The sequence below is a fragment of the Puntigrus tetrazona genome, chromosome 5 (assembly GCF_018831695.1).
Source record: "Puntigrus tetrazona isolate hp1 chromosome 5, ASM1883169v1, whole genome shotgun sequence".
Classification (NCBI taxonomy): domain Eukaryota; kingdom Metazoa; phylum Chordata; class Actinopteri; order Cypriniformes; family Cyprinidae; genus Puntigrus; species Puntigrus tetrazona.
The window spans coordinates 21,074,869-21,094,642 of NC_056703.1; the positions used below are offsets into that span (position 1 = coordinate 21,074,869).

The 19,774-nt window shown below is 38.8% G+C and overlaps 3 protein-coding genes across 4 annotated transcripts in view; 2 read left to right on the top strand and 1 right to left on the bottom strand.

The window, feature by feature from the left end:
• Positions 1-301: 301 nt before the first annotated feature.
• gsnb (gelsolin b) lies at positions 302-6,150 on the top strand. The gene is made up of 16 exons (XM_043239213.1): positions 302-450; positions 1,125-1,325; positions 1,420-1,574; positions 1,720-1,881; positions 1,976-2,125; positions 2,521-2,610; positions 2,696-2,828; positions 2,907-3,211; positions 3,316-3,449; positions 3,698-3,788; positions 4,060-4,230; positions 4,340-4,514; positions 4,635-4,756; positions 5,430-5,507; positions 5,598-5,658; positions 5,740-6,150. The coding sequence occupies exons 2-16, from the start codon at positions 1,133-1,135 to the stop codon at positions 5,907-5,909; spliced, it is 2,190 nt and encodes a 729-aa protein (XP_043095148.1). The 5' UTR covers positions 302-450; positions 1,125-1,132; the 3' UTR covers positions 5,910-6,150.
• ttf1.6 (transcription termination factor 1, tandem duplicate 6) lies at positions 6,072-9,953 on the bottom strand. 2 transcript variants are annotated; one of them, XM_043239215.1, is made up of 10 exons: positions 9,865-9,953; positions 9,024-9,637; positions 8,657-8,842; positions 8,288-8,366; positions 8,049-8,179; positions 7,738-7,945; positions 7,541-7,624; positions 7,387-7,452; positions 6,671-6,756; positions 6,072-6,445 (listed from the first exon to the last, which is right to left on the bottom strand). In XM_043239215.1, the coding sequence occupies exons 2-10, from the start codon at positions 9,622-9,624 to the stop codon at positions 6,252-6,254; spliced, it is 1,635 nt and encodes a 544-aa protein (XP_043095150.1). In that variant the 5' UTR covers positions 9,625-9,637; positions 9,865-9,953; the 3' UTR covers positions 6,072-6,251. The 2 variants fall into 2 exon arrangements, with proteins under 2 accessions (XP_043095150.1, XP_043095149.1); XM_043239214.1 differs by having other exon boundaries at positions 9,024-9,897.
• Positions 9,954-10,079: 126 nt separating this feature from the next.
• Positions 10,080-19,774, top strand: part of tecta (tectorin alpha) — a 35,893-nt gene continuing 26,198 nt past the window's right edge. The window contains 8 exon segments of the mRNA XM_043238932.1: positions 10,080-10,800; positions 12,455-12,577; positions 13,253-13,447; positions 13,764-13,903; positions 14,283-14,464; positions 15,067-15,323; positions 15,781-15,907; positions 16,064-16,174. Coding sequence (XP_043094867.1) covers positions 13,309-13,447; positions 13,764-13,903; positions 14,283-14,464; positions 15,067-15,323; positions 15,781-15,907; positions 16,064-16,174 — 956 coding nt within the window. The 5' untranslated portion in view covers positions 10,080-10,800; positions 12,455-12,577; positions 13,253-13,308.

Here is a 19,774-nt window from a genome sequence, read left to right on the forward strand (position 1 = left end):
CACACTGCGCCACCTCTACTGGATCCAGAAATTAATGTGATAAACACAATCATGATCAAAATATGGCATTAGATCGTAAATAATAGACTAAAGTGCCACATATCAAACAGCGAAATTCAGTCTGATTCAGAAAGCAGAAGCTTTCTCAAAAAGTGCATTTTCAAAAATGTCAGCTTGAGTCAAGTAGTAATGGAAAATGCAAATAAATTTTAGCTGCAGTATTTTTTGGCCAAGGCAGTTATTCAATCTTATTTTGTTTCTTTTCATTTTATTTCCCGGAAGAAAATGCATAGGGGCGCTGACTAATAAGAGGAGGGGTTTCGTATGCAAACGAGACAAACCTGTTGAAGATTACTCCCAGTACCTGCGGAAGCTCAGCGCTCAAATCTACATCTGTCGTGCCAGACGCATCTTCTGATAATACCTTTTAAAAAAAGCTTTACCCAACAGGTAGGCCTATTTCGAAAGCTTTCTGTTTGGTGGTGTTTTAGTAGTGAAAAGGATTTCTTAATGCATAGTCTTCTTCAAGCGTGTGTTTGGTTGAACTCCTGAATTAATTAGGGTAGGTGAAGTATAATTTATGTATTTTAACTGAACAACTAAACTCAAATGCTACAGACCACTGGTATTTAAAATACTTTTCTCTATGAATGCTGATTTATGCAAATTATATTATCACTGTAGCAACAAATAAACTGTATTTTATGTTAGATTATGTCAACAGGGTAACTGTTACCTTTAATTTCTGAATGGCATGTGGTGGTTTTGAAGTGAGTGTATTGTTGTGCACTGCACCTCTGAAGTAAGAGAGACCTGTCCTTTGTGACGCTTCCTTTTTCCAATGGGGTGGAGATTTCCGCCTGAGGGCATGAAAAGACTCATCCACCTCATCGCCCACTTCATACCAGACCGTCGGTTTGATTTTTGCAGAAGCATTAGAACAGTTTTAAAGATTCTAGACCGAGAAACTGAAAACGCAATTGTTTTCTTTTGTTGGTGAACAAAGTACATAAACCTTCCTCTATTTAACCTTATTCTCAAAAGTAGACTATGAATATGTGGAACACGCGAGCATGCAAAATACGGCCATTGTGCATGGCTGTTACAATAGGTGTTGTTTTCAGACAGCACCATGGTGAACCACCCTGAATTTGAGAAGGCAGGAAAGCAGCCAGGCCTGCAGGTGTGGAGGATTGAGAACATGGATTTGGTGCCTGTCCCTAAGAATCTTCATGGTGGCTTCTACACGGGTGATACTTACCTAATCCTCAACACCATAAAGCAAAACTCTGGAAATGTACAATATGACCTTCACTTCTGGATAGGTGAGAGTGTGGTTGGTGTAAATGCAAGGTCCTTTGTGTGCACGCGGTAGATGGTGTGCTTGTTTACTGAGAACCCGTTTAATGGCATCTCCAGGTGATGCGTGCTCGGTGGATGAGAGCGGGGCAGCTGCTATCTTCACCGTCCAAATGGATGATTTCCTTGGAGGAAAACCCATCCAGTACAGAGAAGTACAGGGATACGAGTCAAAAACCTTTGTAGGCTACTTCAAATCAGGCCTTAAATACATGGTGGGTAATACGTTAATGTTTAACATGCTTGATGTGTAATATGCAAAAATGGAATCTCATGCAAAATACATTTGGGTACTTGGTCAGTTCATAATTGCAAAACGCTAAATCTTTTTTCTTATCAGACTGCTTTTCATTTCTTCAGCAAGGTGGAGTTGCCTCCGGATTCAAACATGTAGCTTCTGGTGAAGTCAATGTGATGCGAGTTCTCCATGTGAGTGGTAGACGTGTGGTCCGAGCCACTGAGGTACCTGTGAGTTGGGACAGCTTCAACCAGGGTGATTGCTTCATCCTAGACTTTGAACAGGTGAAAAATCGCATGAATTATTTCCTTTTCTCTCTCATTCTCCTATCATAAGGTATCTCATGCATTCATGCTATTTCTTTTATGCTTTTATCAGGAGATATACCAGTGGTGTGGGTCCAAGTGCAACCAATTTGAGAGACTGAAGGCCACCAGTGTTTCTAAAGACATTCGTGATAATGAACGATGTGGGAGAGCAAAACTTTTTGTATGTGAAGAAGGGTCAGAAAATGAGAAGATACTAAAGGTTAGTATAATAAAAAAAGATATTTCATTCAGTAATTTTCAATGTAGATTAGCTCTAATGTTCATGCAGCATAAAAAAGTAACATTTGCTGACTTTGTAAATAGCTACAGAAAGAAACTGGACATAAAGAAATATACAACTGAAGATCACACACTACTGAACCATCAAGTCAGCTTGGTCAAAATAAACTCACATGGAGACATTTGCCTCACTGCTAAAAGCTATCAAACTTTACATTAACATATTTCACATCTGACTGGACTGAGCTGGCTCTTACTAGCTTTAATAGTAGTGTTGATTCTTCCAGAATACAATTCAGTCAAAACATATGCCAAACATGCATTCTGAATGCATATGCTTTGCTGTGTTTTTTTTTTTTTTTTTTTTTTTGTGAGATTCTTGGACCAAAGCCAGATCTTCCTGATGCACAGACTGAAGACACCAAGACTGATGCATCCAACAGAAAGTCTGCAAAACTGTACAAGGTACAGTAAACTATACTGTAGTTTTTCTGTGAGAAATATTGAAATCTTTACAAAATGGTTTATTCTGGTGGTCATTATTTCCTAGGTGTCAAATGCCAGTGGGAGTATGTCTGTTACTTTGGTGGCTGAGGAAAACCCCTTTTCCCAGAGTGCACTGGAGTCCACTGACTGCTTCATCTTGGACCATGGTTCCAATGGCAAGATATTTGTCTGGAAAGGTCAGATCACCACATATTTGAAATTAATTCAAAATTAGCATCTGGGACATGCCTAAATGTAAATGTTTAATATAACAGGTAAAGAGGCTAATAAAGAAGAGAGGAGTGCAGGCATGAAAGCTGCTGAGGACTTCATCAGTAAAATGGGCTATCCCAAACAAACTGAGGTCCAGATCATCCCTGAGAATGGAGAGACTCCTCTCTTCAAACAATTCTTCAAGTTTTGGCGTGATACAGACCAGACAAAGGGAATGGGACAGGCTTATGTGCCTAACAAAATTGCCAAGATCAAGAAAGTGCCTTTTGATGCGTCATCTTTGCACAAATCAGACGCAATGGCTGCTCAGCATGGCATGGTAGATGATGGCAAGGGAGAGAAAAAGGTAAATGTGTTCTGTACTATTGTACAACAGATTGAAACTATCAAGAATTTTTTTTGTGTAGACAAAATAATGGACAGTTTAACTTGTTCTGTTGCTTTGGAAAGATCTGGCGCATTGAAGGATCAGATAAGAAACCAGTTGACCCATCCATTTATGGGCAGTTCTTTGGAGGAGACAGTTATATCATTCTCTACAGCTACAAGCATGGGGGACGTCAGGGACAGATAATATATATATGGTAAGAGCTATAGACCTACTTTGGAATCCATTCAGTCTCTTATGAAGGTTGAACCTGGAAAATAACACGCTGCCTAAGAATTTGGTCCTAAGCCAAGGGCTTTGTCTGCTCATGTTACACAAAAACACTTGGGTAACATAACAGTCTTTAGATGGTATCTCTGAGCCCCATCAGGCTAGGCTTCTGTTAGTCAATAGGATGAGTCATTACTGCAAAGGTTTATTAAATGGGGTTGTTTATGTGCGCAGGCAGGGGGAAGAGTCCAGTCAAGATGAAAAAGGAGCTTCTGCCATTTTGGCTGCCGAGCTCGATTCCGAGCTGGGTGGGAGTCCTGTCCAGGTGACATTTGCTTGGTGCATTGATTACAATATTAATCTACTAGAGATCTACTGAAATATAGACCAGGGACGTCCACTCCTGCTCTTATAGGGCAAATGTCCTGTATGAGTTTAGCTCCAACCTGCCCCAACACACTTGTCTGAAGGTTTCTAGTAATCCTGAAGACCTTGATTTAACAAATTTGTGTGTTTTAAGAGCAGAATTGGACAGCCTTATATGTATACGCCAACAAACATACTAGTAACACCGGTTTGAACATGAATGTTTGAAGGTGCAAGTAATTGAAGGCAAAGAGCCTCCTCATCTTATGAGTATCTTTGGAGGGCAGCCAATGGTGGTGCACAAGGGTGGCACTTCACGAGATGGTGGCCAGTCAAAGGCTTCTGCACTCCGCCTTTTCCAAGTTCGTGCCAATCCTGCTGGGCACACACGAGCTGTTGAGGTGAGTTAAAATGACTATTCAGGCTTTAAATGTATGATGTAGTTTTTGTTTTGTCAAAATATTATTCATTTGAAAATATAACAGTTGTTGTTGACTTTGCCCAAAACAGGTTGATCCCGTAGCCTCCAGCCTCAATTCCAATGATGCTTTTGTTCTGGTGACTGCTTCAGGCTCTATGCTGTGGCTGGGACATGGTGCAAGTAGTGCAGAAAAAAATGGAGCCAAAAAGCTTGGCAACATTTTAGGAGTGGACCTTTCAGAGATATCAGAAGGAGCAGAGGGAGGTGGGTGTACTTTTGTCATCGGAAAAAGAATGTTTTATTGTACATATTTAAACGTTGCATTGAGAATATAGAGTGGAATTACACTGAACAACTCTCATTCTTTCTCAAATTTCTATATAGATGGTTTCTGGAGTGCTCTTGGAGGAAAAGCAGAGTATCGCACCTCTGAAAGGCTCAAGAGCAAAATGGACAGCCATCCTCCTAGGCTTTTTGCATGCTCTAACAAAACGGGACAATTCCTTGTGAGTTTCCATATTGAATGGTTTAACTTGTAGTCCACTGAACATAGTGTGATGGGAAGAGCAAACAACAGACACTGTGGGTGTGGCGTCAGGCCTTGGAGAGGCTTTTTAATGACAAAATAAGTGTCCAAAATAAACGGGGGAACTGGTGTCCTCCATCGTGCTACAGGAGTAGTGAAGGTTGAGCAGTGTTCAAGAGGGAAGGGTCCAGGTAAGGGTCTGGCGGACACATGCACTCCCCTCACTGATCCGTGGCAAGAGGGGCGACAGCTTCTCCTGGCTTGGTTCAAACGGGCCTCGAGGGAATGAACAGCCCGGCATTCTGGCCCATCAGCCACGAACAGGTGTGGTCATCTTCCGGACCATGGGTCCAGTGGCTGGCATCTGGCGGTGTGGGGATTCCCTCAACGCACCCTTCCTGGACCCAGGAGGACACCAGCATGCGGTGACGAGGCTCGATTCACAACAGGTGTGCCTCGTCACACGCCGCCAGACCTGTCCAATCCTGCACCCTTCCTCTCACATGCACCCACTTCTGTCGGGAGCCTGGTGAAGGGTAGCAAATAAAGAACAGGGTGATAATAAGGGGAGAGGGAGCTGACTAGTCACAATAGACACTAAAATCAGAAAAGAATCTTGTTTTTCACAATTTCTGTTCATTCTGTTAATCTAGATCGAAGAGGTGCCAGGAGAGATGATTCAAGAGGACCTGGCTCCAGATGATGTCATGATTCTAGACACATGGGATCAGGTAAAATGTTTCAGTGTGTGACACTTGCAATAACATGCACTCCAGGAAATTAAATCTAACACTGTAATGCTTGAAACCATTGTCTCCAAGGTTTTTGTTTGGATCGGAAATGAAGCTAATGAAGATGAAAAAAGTCAAGCTGTGACTTCAGGTGAGAGATTGCCCATTTTCAACTGCAATTTTTTGCTATCATTTTCATTAGCTAACAATTTCTTTATCTTTTCTAATATAGCTGCCAAATATATTGAATCAGACCCTGCCAGCAGGGACAAGAGAACTCCCATTGTTACAGTAAAGCAGGGTTTTGAACCCCCCACCTTTACAGGATGGTTCCTGGGATGGGACCATGATTTCTGGAGTTCTAACCCATTGGAACGGGCCATGGCTGGTTTGACAATGTAATCTGAGGACTTGTAGTGCTGAAAGTTGTTTGTTTGATCATGTTTCAAGCTGACTCTCTAAACAATTAACGTTTCTCAACTCATTTACCAACCATTGTTTACCTCACTCATTCTTGTTTTACCTTCATATGGGAAAGTGAAAAATGTCCATGTTTACAAGACCTTAAAAGCATAGTACAAATTCTGTTTATTCAATTCATCAAAATAAACAGAATAACAAAATAAAGGCACATTATCTTACACCTTCTACATGTAAAGTGTTTTTTTTTTTTTTTTTTTTTTTTTGTCCTTCCTTGTAGAATATTACTCAATTACTATTGACTGATCTGTACACAGTTCAAGATCATTTGCTGTCCTTTTCCTGGCCGCTCTCCTCATCACTGTCACTGCAATGATCCTCATTAATGTCCCGAAAAATGTCTGCTAGAAGGTGGCTCTGCTTTTGGTCAACCTTCAGCTCATTATCATCATCATCAAGATCTTCACAATCTTTCACCAGGCCTGGCAAGACTTTCTCATAAAGGAAGTCAACAATATCTGGAAGGAACAACATTGACATACGATACGTTAAAATATTTAGTTGGTAACTCCTATTCCAGTCCTAACATGTCCTATTTACTATATGTAGGTTTATCCTATTTAATTTTATGTACTACAAACACCCATTATTTTCCATTAAGGATATTATCATGTCAATCTCAACCATTTTTTTGCATCTATGCTATGCAAAATAATCTAATGCGAAAAAATTAACACACTAACCTCCAAAACACTTGGCCTTCCAATCGGGCACATAGCAAACTTTTAGCTGGTGCCACTTTGCTTGCACGTATGATGGAGGTACATCCCTATGAGACGAAGAGGACAAAGACGTGACACAAAGCTTGTTTACACCACAAGCAGCATCATTATGCCTGAACAAGCAGGTCATTATTCTAGTTACTTGCTTGAATAATGCAACCTGTGTAATTGTGCTCAGTTGCCATTTACTACTTAATTAATTCCTTAGAGGATTTTTTGAGTTTTGGATTTAACAATATCACAATGGTAATCTCCAGAGATGAAGATTTTCTCATATCACTGGAAAAGATTCCAACATTCAACAAATATACTTTCAACAACACCAAGGTTTCAATGAATCTGAGTTTTCAAAGAATAAAATATCAAAAAGACTATCTACATGTTGTAAAGACATTATTTACCTACAGAAGTAATTTTGATAATCCTTACAAGTTCAATCAAAAGTTTGGTTCAGACAAAATATCTTGTTTTGTGCTCAAGGAAGGAAATTCTATAAATGTTTGGACCAATTGAGGGTACTTAAAACATTTTTTCAAGTGATGTATCCATTAAATATTTTTTTCAAATGATTTTCATAAAAATGAAAATCATAAAAACCAAGACAATCAAAAGAACCATAAGATCATAAATTGTGAACCTTTTGAAATCACCCACCCCTAAGTGCATATAATTCTCACCCGAAAACGGCTGTAAGATCCTCCCAGTCCACGTCCGCAACATCCTCAACTTGCAACTGATACATTCTGTGCGAATACATGACATAGAAGCCAGATAAAAATATATGCCAGAATAACAAAAGCTAAGTAAGCATGAAAAAATAAGATATCTTACACTTTAATGAGTCTGATTTTGGCCTCCTGAGCTTTCTTTCCCCTACATGTCCCTGAAGACATCTGCACAGCGAGGATGGACATCCTGGGGTGAAGAAAAAACATTCAAGGACAATGTTGATTATACAAATAGAGAATCACTTAACATGTATTAAACATGCCACCATTTATTATAAGAGTTTTCAATGACTCTCTCACCATTTCTCTCTGCATTTGCTCCAACCTCGAGTTTTAACCTTCTGAGAAATATTGAACCAGGGCAATTTTTGGTACAGTATTTCTTTATTGACTCTTTTAGGTGTTGTTTTATTAGGAGACTTAGATTTCAGCACTGTTACAATATGGTCTTTCACAGCCCTCAAAAGTCTCTGCTCCTCCTTCGCAGACCACGGCCCAGTTTTTCTTGCTGTGTGATGCAAATTGATGAGATACAAAATGACCAACCATCACTAAACCTAGAATTCACAATGCTGGACATTTTGTAAAGCAGCTTTCTGAATTAGACATACCTGTATTAAGTTGGGTAAAACGTTTTTCAAGAGAGAACTGACTTCGACCCATCAGTTCAGAAATCTTCTGCCAGTTGCTGCCATGCAGTGAATGATACTTCAGCAGTAATTTGATTTCTTCTTCAGTGAATCTTTTAAGAAAAAGAACAACCAAGATTTATTACGAAGCAAAAATAAAAAAGCAGGGCAGATCGATTTTCTTAAGATTAAATCATTTGCAAAGATGTAATTTCTTTTACCTCCCCATATAGTTTCTTTCATCAAAAACTTTCCTTCCACGGTTAAAAACATCATGGCAAGGCCTTGGAATTCCTTCGGCTGTTCAAATTTGATTTGAAAAAAGATGCTAATCACAATGTTCAATATGCATTCAAATATAACAAGTCATTATATTCCAAGAAATGCTCAGAAAATACTCTCACCGTTTACTCACCCTCATGCCATCCCAGATGTACACGGGAAAACATAAGGGTGAGTAAATGAGAATTTTCATATGGGTTGACTATTCTTGCGATTTATATGTGTATAAAGGTATAAAAAGTGATGACCTTAGATCTTTCAAAATCGACAGAAAAGTGAGTGAACCCAATGCGATGGTCGAGACTCACCTATCCTTTCAAAAAACTTGTAGAGCTTTTTCACCTTTGTCAATTCACTTTTCTCTTCTGGGTAACATTTTGGATGGAAGAGCTTGGCAGCATCTTGCACTCCCGTGAGAGCAATGAAATCTCCGACGTTCTGTCGTAACCTGTCGTTTTCTGCATCAGAGAATCTTCCGTGCCTCAACACGATGCCTTTAGTGTGACGAGTCAAAAGCAAAGTGTATTACTTTTTACATTGACACTATACATTTACTAAACTGAGCTTCATGTACTATTAAATTATATGGGCTGATCTGAATAATAATAAAAATAATTTCTAACATGTTTTAGATTGACATCGAAAATATTAATAGATCACACATTATCGGCCTACCTTGTTTTCTGAATTCCCTGAACCTTGGAAGATCATACATGATCATTTTATTGATTTCATGTGAGCTTCTGTTCTCAATCTTGGGAAAAAATTCTTTCAGTTCATTCAGAAGATTGAGATTAACTTCTGGTTCATCCAACGTTGTTTGCCTTCTTTTGCGCTTTCTAGTAGCAATTAGTAAGGCAGGTTCTTCCTGGTGGTCTGTGATCCCGACACGCTCTTCTTCTTGTGTCATGTCATCACAATCTGCTTGTGTCACGGTTGCTCTCTTTTTCTTTTTCTTAGCAGGCTTCTGTGGCTCTTGGGACTCCGCTGTAGGTGTTTTCTTACTTTTAACTTCACGCATACCCTTGACAACCTCCACTTCTTCAGTCGATTTATGTTTTTTCTTTTTGTCTGTAGGTGTCTGCAGGCTTACATTCTCCGATTCCTTATTTTTGTCTCCCTTTTTCTTCTTACGCACATTTTCACGGTGCTTCTCAGTCTGCACCTTCGGACTTTTAGCGAGCTCAGGCTGGCCTGGAGTTTCGCTTTTTTTGCTCTTCTTCACCTTTTTATCGTTATCGCGGTCCATCGTGTTATCACGCGACTCTGACTGCATTTCTTCCGAAATTCTTTAAAACGCAAAAGTCACGACGACACAGAAAACACAGCACAGCATGCTTTTCACAACAAAAACACAATCTCGCTTGTTAACAGTATTGCACCTTAAATATCAGGTCATGGGCACATATTGTGATTTCTGAATCACGTCAAAAGCGTTAAGACGGGAAGAAATGCAAATTATATTTTGCAATATAGATGTATAAGCCGAAGTGTTCAAGACTTGGTAAACACTTACAGTATTGCTTTCCACGCGGGGTTTTCCTGTTCGTCTTCTTCGTCGCCGTAAACAAGCTAGACTTTCATTTTCACAACAGCCATGCTGCCACCTTTCAGACAGGAGAGTCATTACAATCATTTCACAAAAATATCAGCTGAACTCGGAATTATGTAATATTCTTACGATATCTGTCATTTAAAAATACGACAGAAAAAAACTGTTTAAGATTATGAGGCATTATTCCAAATCAAGCAGGTATCTGCTTCTGGTGTTAGATTTTAAGATGAAGCCACTATGAAATGTAATAAGTCGTTTATAACACATACGCGTAGATATAAAATTAAAAACAAATGTTAAAATATTTCCCCTGATCACTACAGAATAGCTGTTACATTATTTTGAGGTGTAAAGACAAACTATGCGTTTAGGCTTTCAAATTTAATACCCAATATAGTATCAAATATTATTCCAAACAAAACCATTTGACTTGCCGATGTCTAATATTGTACTTTTTATTAGTCTTCAAAGTTGCAACGCAATTCGCATTTTTGTAGCTAATTTATTTTAAACGGACTAAAATGCTATTTTGTTGTTGTTTGTACCCTGAAAACAAAAGAAAGGGGCTTCCATTTCGACCACCGACATTTATAAAGGCAATATTCGTGCGCAGCAGCCCAACATTTATTCAGAACAATAACGTTTATCTTCGTAAAAGAGTAAACCGTGCTTTTGTAAACAATCAGGTCGACAAAATGAACGCTACCGTGCCTAATAGTGATTTTCATGTCATTTTCATGGCGTCTGTGATGCGATGCTGCCCCCCTCTGCCCTGGAGCGGCAGGCAGCAAAACAAGCCCGCTTCGCCAATAGGAAGTAACTACGGTAGAGCTTCAAAATACTGTCAACGGATCGACAACAAAAACAAGCAGAGCGATTTGCCGAACCCTGCCATTGGTAAGCGTATCAAACTACTCAACTAAAACGGCACGCGTACGCTTCACCTTTTATTTATCGAGAAGGCAGACGGAGAGACGGCCGAGGCGCTATAAATGTCATTCTACTACAATGTACACTTTTATTTACAGCGCCGTAAACATTCTCTGCTTTTGTCATCGCGCGATACTTGCGTTTTTATCTGCACGTCGCATTTATAAACATGCTTTATTTTATTTAAACGCGCGAATTACGTTTGGGTACAGCCTAATGTTGTTTTTGCTGTGGATAGACAAATAAATAAATATCATCCACGCGCTTATTGGCTGCTGCCGTCACCTTTGTGTACGCCTGCTTTAAGTACACATTACGCCCGTCTGAATGTATATGTGGCTAGTTTAAAAGGGCATGCGCTGTGTTGTCCTTTGCTGTTATTATAAAAACACTGAAACTCGCGAAAGTTTAAAAGCAGAGCGTTTGAGCGAGGGGATACTGGAAAAGTTTCTTTTGCAGCGCTGCAGAATCCGGTCGAACCTGCGCTAATCCCAAACAAACGCGTCGCCATGGCAGCCGTGCATTTGAAATTCAACAACTTGTCACGGCGCACCGCGCAGCTGTCGACTGCGTGAAATGAACGGCCGACTCCTGACCCGAGGCTTATTTTAGGACAAGTCGAGTCATGTTAACCCCACTGCTTTCGTGGCAGGACAGCGAAGCGACAATTTTATCTTGAAACATTTTTATTTTTTTTGAGAGAGAGAGAGATGTAGACAGTCGGGTTTCATTTGGGCTTTTGTTAATCACCCTTCTCTGTCAGTGATTGGTTCTTCAGTATTAGGTCTGATGATGAAAAAAGTAGCTTATTTTGTATTTTAAATAAAAATTTGATTTATGTGCTAGCATTCATTATTAGTCCTGTGGTGGAAAAATTATCTCAATAATTAATAAATAGACCTAACATTGATCAAATATGAACAGTTTAATTAAAAAACTTATTTCTCATTATTAATGGTAATTAATGCATTTTATTTATTTTCTAATTTTTTCTAATTAAAAAATGTAACATTTGTTCTGTACATCATTTATATATTAGCCACTTAAACAAAAAGGAATGCAATCCCGTCCATGTTATCTCTCGCTCTCTCTCAAAAGAAAAAAAAAAACAAAACATTGTCTGGTCTGGACAAACAAGCTTTTGGAGCAAGATGAATCCTGCTTTGATGTGTAGTTTGTGAGATGTACTTTGAGTGGACTTCACAGAAGATTGTGACAGATATCTGTCTGTGCTAGATTAGATTATATCACTCTTCTGATCATGGAAAGAACCCACAGAAAGAATAAATCAGCAGGCCAATCTTTTAGCAATAAAGATCTCTTACACTTACAGATTTATCTGTCGTACGTATGCTTAGAGCTCAACATCCGTTTGCACCACTGGAGTTTTCCCATTGTGCTGGTGTGTAAAACAGCAGCATATGGGATTCGGACAAAGCGTCACTGGATCCGATTTCAAGGACAGACCTTTCCATACCAGTGCTAGTGTTACCACATTTGTCTGGGCATCATAAAGGGATAGAAGGATGATTGTTCCGTGACCACAAGCTTTCCATGTGACACATGTGCATCATCTCATTTGTCCGTTTCTGTCTATTCTTCTACTTTTGCTATTTTGGAGCCAGGGGCTGTGGGACACCCCAGGCCCTGACCCACAAGGCCACAGGTTAAGAGATCCATTCCTGGATGCTGTTTGGCAGGAGGCCCACCATCAATGTGCTCCTATTTGACCTCCAGATCAAATGTGAGTCAACAGATTTCACTTTTTTTGGCTTTAACCTTGTAACATTGTTTCCTAATATAGAAATCAGTTGCTTTATAGCATAGAGTATCAGTTTTTTGATTCTTTGAACGTTGGTGCATGTTACAAAAGGGTCAGTGACCTTTATCATAGTCCTTTATCATAATTTTTTAGAAAAATATATTAAGAAAGTGCTTAACAGTATTAAAAACAATTAAAAAAATATCTAGTGTTAACGATAATTTTTTTGCCCTAAAACAAATATACTAAAAATCAATGTTATGTTTAAGGTGTGTACACCATATATAGCCATTCAAGTATGTTTTTCATACTTTTTACTTGACATTTTTAGAGTTTATGTGGATAGTAATAAAGTTTTTCAGAACTATATAAAACCAAAATGAAGACGAATAGCACATTTCTATAACTCTGCATGTTTTTTTTTAAATGATTTGTCCTGCTTTTGTCTTGGACACTGTTAAATATTATTGACCGAAATGTCAGCTCTTTGAAATTGCTACTAATCTTTGTACTAATCTTTGCCCTAGTTGAAGATTCCAGACATCCCTCTTTGCAAATTTTTATTTATTTTTTTCAAGCACATGCCTGTCTGCTCATTCGACATAACTGTTGAACCAATTTGTTTCAATGGAACTGATGCTATATTCACCTAAACAGACGCTGCTTCTCCGCGTTTCCTCAGCTGAAGGTGTGAGAGTGGGAGGAGAGGTGAGATGGAGTCAGAAGAGACAGAAGGACGCACTTTAGTGCAGGTGATCAGTGAGAAGTACAGCCCGGAAAACTTCCCATACTGTCGTGGGCCAGGAGTTGGAGTGGTGATCCGGTCGAGTCCCCAGGGTTCACCTGTCAAAGGTCAGTTTTATTTTTGGACCGTAGGTGAAATGCTGAGCCTTCTTGTTAAAGAGGGTGTGTTAGATACAATCTGGATCCTGTCACAGTGGTTATTGCCAATTAACATTGCTTTGCTGCGTTTGCTGAAGAGCACAGTGTTATCATTTTAGTAATGTATTCTAGGGCCAACATCTAAGAATTTTCTGGAGGTATTAAATTAAATGCTATAAATAAATTAGAAACTAATGGTTGTAACTTCAAATTCTAATGAATTTCCATCCATTAATTACATTAATTGGATATGTGAAGGCAGTTTATGTCTCCCTGTGTGTATAAGATCGTCTGAACCTGCCCAGCATTCTGGTTCTGGATGGTTGTGGAATCACGGAGGCCGGAGATGAGGAGGAGGTGGCCACGTTCTGCGCTCACGTGGTTGAGCTAGACCTCTCTCACAACCAGTTAAAAGACTGGGGAGAGGTGAGAAATGTGTTTGATTCAAAGGGTTAGCATTACCGTATTTACATTTGCGTATATAACACAAAGAATGTTAGTAAGGTAACACTTAATGCACAATACAATAAAAATCGGTTTATTATCAGTGATTAATTAGGTATTATAAACCTAGAATGAAAAACTATTTTAATGTGGTTAATATGTTCAGAATATATAATGTATTCATAATTAACTACACTGATGTTGTTAGAAAATAAGTCTTAAAAGAATAGTTCACCCAAAAATGAAAGTTTACTCACCTTTATGCCATCCGAGATGTAAATGCAGTAAAATCATGGTCTGCTATCTGCCTGGGTTCAGTCCGTTTCTCATTCTTTTCTCTGTTTTTCTCTCATCTTTGTAGATAAGTAAGATCCTGTGTAACATCCCTAACCTAGACTTTCTCAATCTGAGTATGAATCCACTGAGAGGGTCGAGTCTAGAGCCTGGAGCTGCTGAAGCGTTCTCAGGCCTCCGCCGCCTCGTGCTCAATAACACGCATGTCACCTGGGACATGGTGCATGCACTTACACGAGAGATCCCAGAGTAAGTGCGCGTGTGTTTCACAATGAAGTAGCCTCGGTCTGAACCATCGATTCTGTTTTTATATTTAGGTGTGCAGATTTTCATTAGTACTGTCAAACGATTAACCGTGACTAATCAAATAGAAAATACATTTGTTTACAGAATTTATGTGTGTACTGTGAATATTTATTATGTATACATAAATACACACACATACAGTATATATTTTGAAAATATTTACATTTATATGTGTTTAATTACATATGTAATTTATATTCTATATATATCATTTTGTTTATTAAATATATACATGCATGTGCGTGTATTTATATAGATAAATAATAAATATGCACTTTACACTAACATATATATTACGTAAATGACAACTGGATGCGTGATTAATGCCTAGCATTGAAAAATATAAATAGAGATAATGTTTTGCCATGACGGACTGTAGAGATTTTAAACAAAATTACGTTTAAATTACACCAAACAGTGAAACAGCCAATTTAAATATAATATCAAACCAACTGCTTTTATATATTTTTTTTTATCTATATCAATGCATTTTCTGTTAAAATGGAGATATCTTTCTTCTTTTTCTTGTGGTTGTTTGTATGTAGGCTAGAGGAATTGTTTTTGTGTCTGAACGAGTATGAGAGCGTGAGTGTGTCATCTACGATGTGCCCGTCCCTGCGCCTGCTGCATATCACAGATAACCAGCTGCAGGATTGGGTGGAGGTGCGCAAGCTGGGCCTCATGTATCCAGGCCTGGTGTCTCTTATCCTGGCAAACAACTCCCTCTCTTCTATCCACGAGCCTGAGGACTCCCTACAGAGACTCTTTCCCAATCTGCGCAGCATCAACCTACACAACTCAGGTGCTGGATTGCATGGACATCGTCTCTGTAGAAAGAATATGAACACAGACACACACACACACTTCTAGTAGTTGCAGCATTAACCTTTACTATTAAGGCTAATTTATAATTTAAACAAAATTGAGAACATCACAAGCCAAACCTTTAGTGGTCCACTTGGTTCGTTCTTTACATTCTAAGTATTTTTAAGTAAAACAATAGATTTATATTAGGAAAAAAATAATTCATTATTAATTCATTCATAAGCACCTGTTCTAAATAATTATGCGTCTAATATCGAAGGGTTACTTTATCAAAGAAATGAATTACTCATTCTCATATTGTCATTAGATAATTGTTCAAACACAAATTATATTTTCAATGAAACGTGAAAATTCTTTGTGCCTTTGAATAACTTTTTTTTTTTTAATCTACTATCATGGATTGGTAACAGAAATGTAGGTGTTGTGTTATTTAGGTTTAAATCGCTGGGAGGACATTGAGAAATTGAATTTCTTCCCAAAGCTTCAAGAGGTCAGACTGATGGGTATTCCTTTGCTGCAGCCCTACACTGATCAGGAAAAACGTTGTCTTATGGTAGCACAGTAAGTCACCATACATAAAAGTAGCCACTTTGCAAATCTGAAGTATAGCACAAATCAGTGTGTCCAACAAAATGGAATTATCCACGTCCGTGCATTCCATGTCTCTTTCTGTTTCTCTCCCTCACACGCACTTATCCTTCTTCTGTGTTTTGTAAGTTTGCCTCACGTGACTGTATTGAACGGCAGTGTTGTCACTGATGGAGAAAGAGAGGATGCAGAACGCTTTTTCATCCGCTACCATCTGGACTGCCCTGAGGATGAGCTACCCCAAAGGTGACCCACCCGCCCCCCTCACACCACCACACTCCATATACACAACTCTCTCACGTCTCTTTTTTTATTACTTTAGAGAACTTATACAGTACATCCCAGAAAATGACTGTTGTCTATATATGAAAATATCCTATTTAATTAACCTGTCATACAAATCTAAAAAAAAGGCTTCTTTTTGTTCTCTTATAACTGCAGACTCAGGTCTTATCTGTTACCCATAACTAATGTTATCTTTTCCCAAAGTTATATATAAAATGTTTTTATTTAATTGTTTTGGTTATCTTTTTGATATCCATAAAATGGGAGTAATGTGAGCTTGGTTCTATGCATTAGCTGTTGAATGGATGGAGGCAGATCTGAATGCAAGCTGGCACATGAGGTGGATTATTAGAGTCCAGAAAATGTTTGTTTTAATGGAAGATCAAGGTAGAATATTTCAATTAAAAAGTATAAAAGAGGTAACATGCAAAAATGAGTTCAAAATAAGATCCATAATAGGCATTCAGAAAACCGAGATGAATTTTATTTTCATAATGAGTACAATGAGCCCTAGTTTCTTGACTGTAATTTACTGAAAAGGTTTTATGCTGTAATTTAGGTTACATTCCCATACAGTTATTCCAGAGACGTTAAAGGTTAGTTAGTTAGTTAGGTTTAGTCCTTGCAGTTTTTTATTTGTCAGTGTTGCTTGCCCAACCACCTCTTTCCGGTTTAGCACAAAAAGCCTCTCTCTCTCTCTCTCTCTCTCTCTCTTTGGCCATGTTTTAAGTTTCATGGTGGCCGTCCACACATTCCAACCTATTTTCCTTTCACTTCCTTTTCTTTAGTTTGACGTCTCCAATTATCCAGGTGATGTTTACCTCTCCCATTCCTCATGTCTTCTGGCTATCCCCCTTCCCTTGTTGCATCAGTTTTTTTTATGGGACTTTTGGGGGTATATTTCGGTGGGCTTTTTGGGGGATATTTTGGAGGGTCTTTGCAACTCAAAGAGACAGAAAAAGGATCACCCACGTTCTTAGCACACCCCATTCCACTTAACCTGGGAGAATGTGCGGAGGACTTTTTCAGTGACTGCGGCAAGCCCCAGCTTCCAGCAGGGGATTCTAACCTTTGGGAGACAATGTGTCCACTCTCTCCCTCCTCAAAGACGCCTTTGTACTGGAATACTCCAATCAGAAAATCGATACACAAGGTGGCAGCTTTATTCGTTCTTCCCCTCCTTATATCCCCCTCTCTCCCTCCCTGTTCTTCTCTCCTGCCCCTTTTCATTTGCTTTGGGGGGGATTGAGTTAGCTGGAGGATTTTTTCAAAAGGGGATGGAATGACGTGCCTGACTCAGTCTCTCATGTTTTTTCCGTTAAGCGATGGAGATGCTGTTGCCTTTGTTCAGGAATGGCTCTCAGACCTAGTGAATTGATTAAGTTGTCTAAACAGTTATGACATAGTTCCTGCTCCAGCTATAGAAGGTCGGAAACTAGAGACGAGGTGGAAATGGGCCCTTCTCGGAAATAGTGGCCTTTTATCATCAGTCTAAAGTACCAGAAAGAGAGGTTTTCAACCTTTTCAAATGACACTTTCTTAAACAGATATCATTGATAACATTGACATTTATTGCACTTGAAATTATATTCAACCAAAATAAGGAGCCCCACACATAACGTTTAGAGAAAAACTAAAAACTAAATACCATAGCATAAATACAGAAAAAACACAAATTAAGAATCCATCAAACAGCAATCATTTGTTCCCAGTTTTAGTTAAATTATGAAAATGATTATTAGCACAATGTGGCCACAAATGAATTAAGTCGCAAGAACAAATTCATAATTCATGGCTATAGAATCTTTTTTTTGTGTGTGTGTCATTTGCAGGGCAAATTTTGTCATCATTTATTCAGCTTTCTGTATGAGATGCTCTCTTGCATAAAACGAAAGGCCATAAAAGTTGTTCATATGAGTAGTTCACTATATTTCAAGTGTTTTGAAGCTGTGAAGAACACACTAAAATGTATGCAGTTATTTATCTGAAATCTGAATTTTAATTTTAATTGAAATTTTATATTGACACCTGTGGTCTACATTCAATTCCATTATTTCAAAGAAGAAAGAATATTTAATTTGTTTCAAAATACATGAAAAGGTTTTCATGACTAGGTGAACCTTTCCTTAACTTGATTTTTCATTTATTTCTTCTTGTGCCCACCGGGACCACTTCTTCAGAGACTTCTTTTCAACACCTAGGTAAACTAAAACCAGGGAACACTGACCCTCATTTCTGACCTCCTCACTCCATCCACATCCTCTGTTTCTTTCTCTCTGTCCCTTTCTGTCTTTTTCTCTGGAGGGAAAGGCATTTTCCCAGAGGGTGGAGGTTGAGATGAGAGTTGGCACTGGAGGGTGAAAGGGCAGGTGTAGAAGTAGATGGTAAACTCTAGATATGAGTTAAGGTTGCCCCCTCTTTGAACCCAGCCTGCTCTTTCCCCCACCCTTTGGGCACAGATCAGAGCTTAGGCTATGTTACTGAATCTGAAAGACGACAAAGATCTGAGAAAGAGATGGGCCGAAAAAAATTATGCCTCCCTGACCTCAAACACTGTTGAAACGGGCCCTCTTTGAATGCATGAGACGTCGAGCCCCATTCAGCCTAATATGAGACTCAAACTGTGGTAGCAAGGTTAGAACCATTTGAGTGACTTTCAAAGTGATTTCACAGTAACCTTAGTCGCATTTACGGTTGCTTAGACATAAACTTTAGGTATAAGTAGGCATGGGACCGTTATCTTAATAAAGCTGGGAAGATGTAGAGATTTGAGTGCTGGCTAGTGTAATTCAAACCTTTCACTGCTCGATTGCTCACGTTTTTCTTGATCAAGCCTATATATATGTTGTTTAGCGTGTACCTCTGAATACTTTATGTGCACTAAAATAGCTTTTGTACTGTCCTATTAACAAAACGTGGTAAATATTTCAGCTTTAGTTTAATTGTTCCAATGCTGTGAGGTACACTTGTTATAGTGTATGTAAGAAAGAGGGAGGCCACTAAATAGATGAAGGAACTCTATACAGTATATTTAACAGCCTTTGAGTAACTAAAACCTGAGCCGTGGTTATGGGCATGTTGATCCTCCCTTGGAGGGATGGGAAACAGAGGATTGATAGCGAAGGGGAGGGATGCAAAGACAGGGACGACAGAAGGAGAGTGTGAAGAAAATGAAAGAGGCTATTGGTCTTACTGTCTTTGAGTAACCATAGCCTGGGACCTTGTTGACATTTTGACAGTAAAAGACAACACAGTGGCCTACAAGGATGTAAGAAGGCCAATGTATAGGGAAAATCTAAGTGCGTCACTCTTTACGGAGGATGAGAAATTTAAGAAGATAAGTGCATTGCGTAACCAGGCTCTTTAGCATCCATCATGGTGGATGTCGATGCTAAAGATGTCAAGATAGAAGAATTCATAGACAGCATGTAGACCTTTAAAGAATTTACAGCATTTGCTGCATTTTTTATGAATTTAATGGTATAGTGGTGAGTGGTGACTACATTTAGGTTGACTCGACTTGATAACTAACCTAGGTAAATAACTTATTACATA

Coding starts and splice junctions, on each gene's coding strand:
- gsnb (XM_043239213.1), top strand. CDS start 1,133: ATGGTGAACCACCCTGAATTTGAGAAGGCAGGAAAGCAGCCAGGCCTG. Junction 1,326..1,419: donor TGACCTTCACTTCTGGATAG/GTGAGAGTGTGG, acceptor TGGCATCTCCAG/GTGATGCGTGCTCGGTGGAT. Junction 4,515..4,634: donor ATCAGAAGGAGCAGAGGGAG/GTGGGTGTACTT, acceptor ATTTCTATATAG/ATGGTTTCTGGAGTGCTCTT.
- ttf1.6 (XM_043239215.1), bottom strand. CDS start 9,624: ATGCAGTCAGAGTCGCGTGATAACACGATGGACCGCGATAACGATAAA. Junction 8,367..8,656: donor CAAGTTTTTTGAAAGGATAG/GTGAGTCTCGAC, acceptor AAATTTGAACAG/CCGAAGGAATTCCAAGGCCT. Junction 7,453..7,540: donor AAAATCAGACTCATTAAAGT/GTAAGATATCTT, acceptor GTATTCGCACAG/AATGTATCAGTTGCAAGTTG.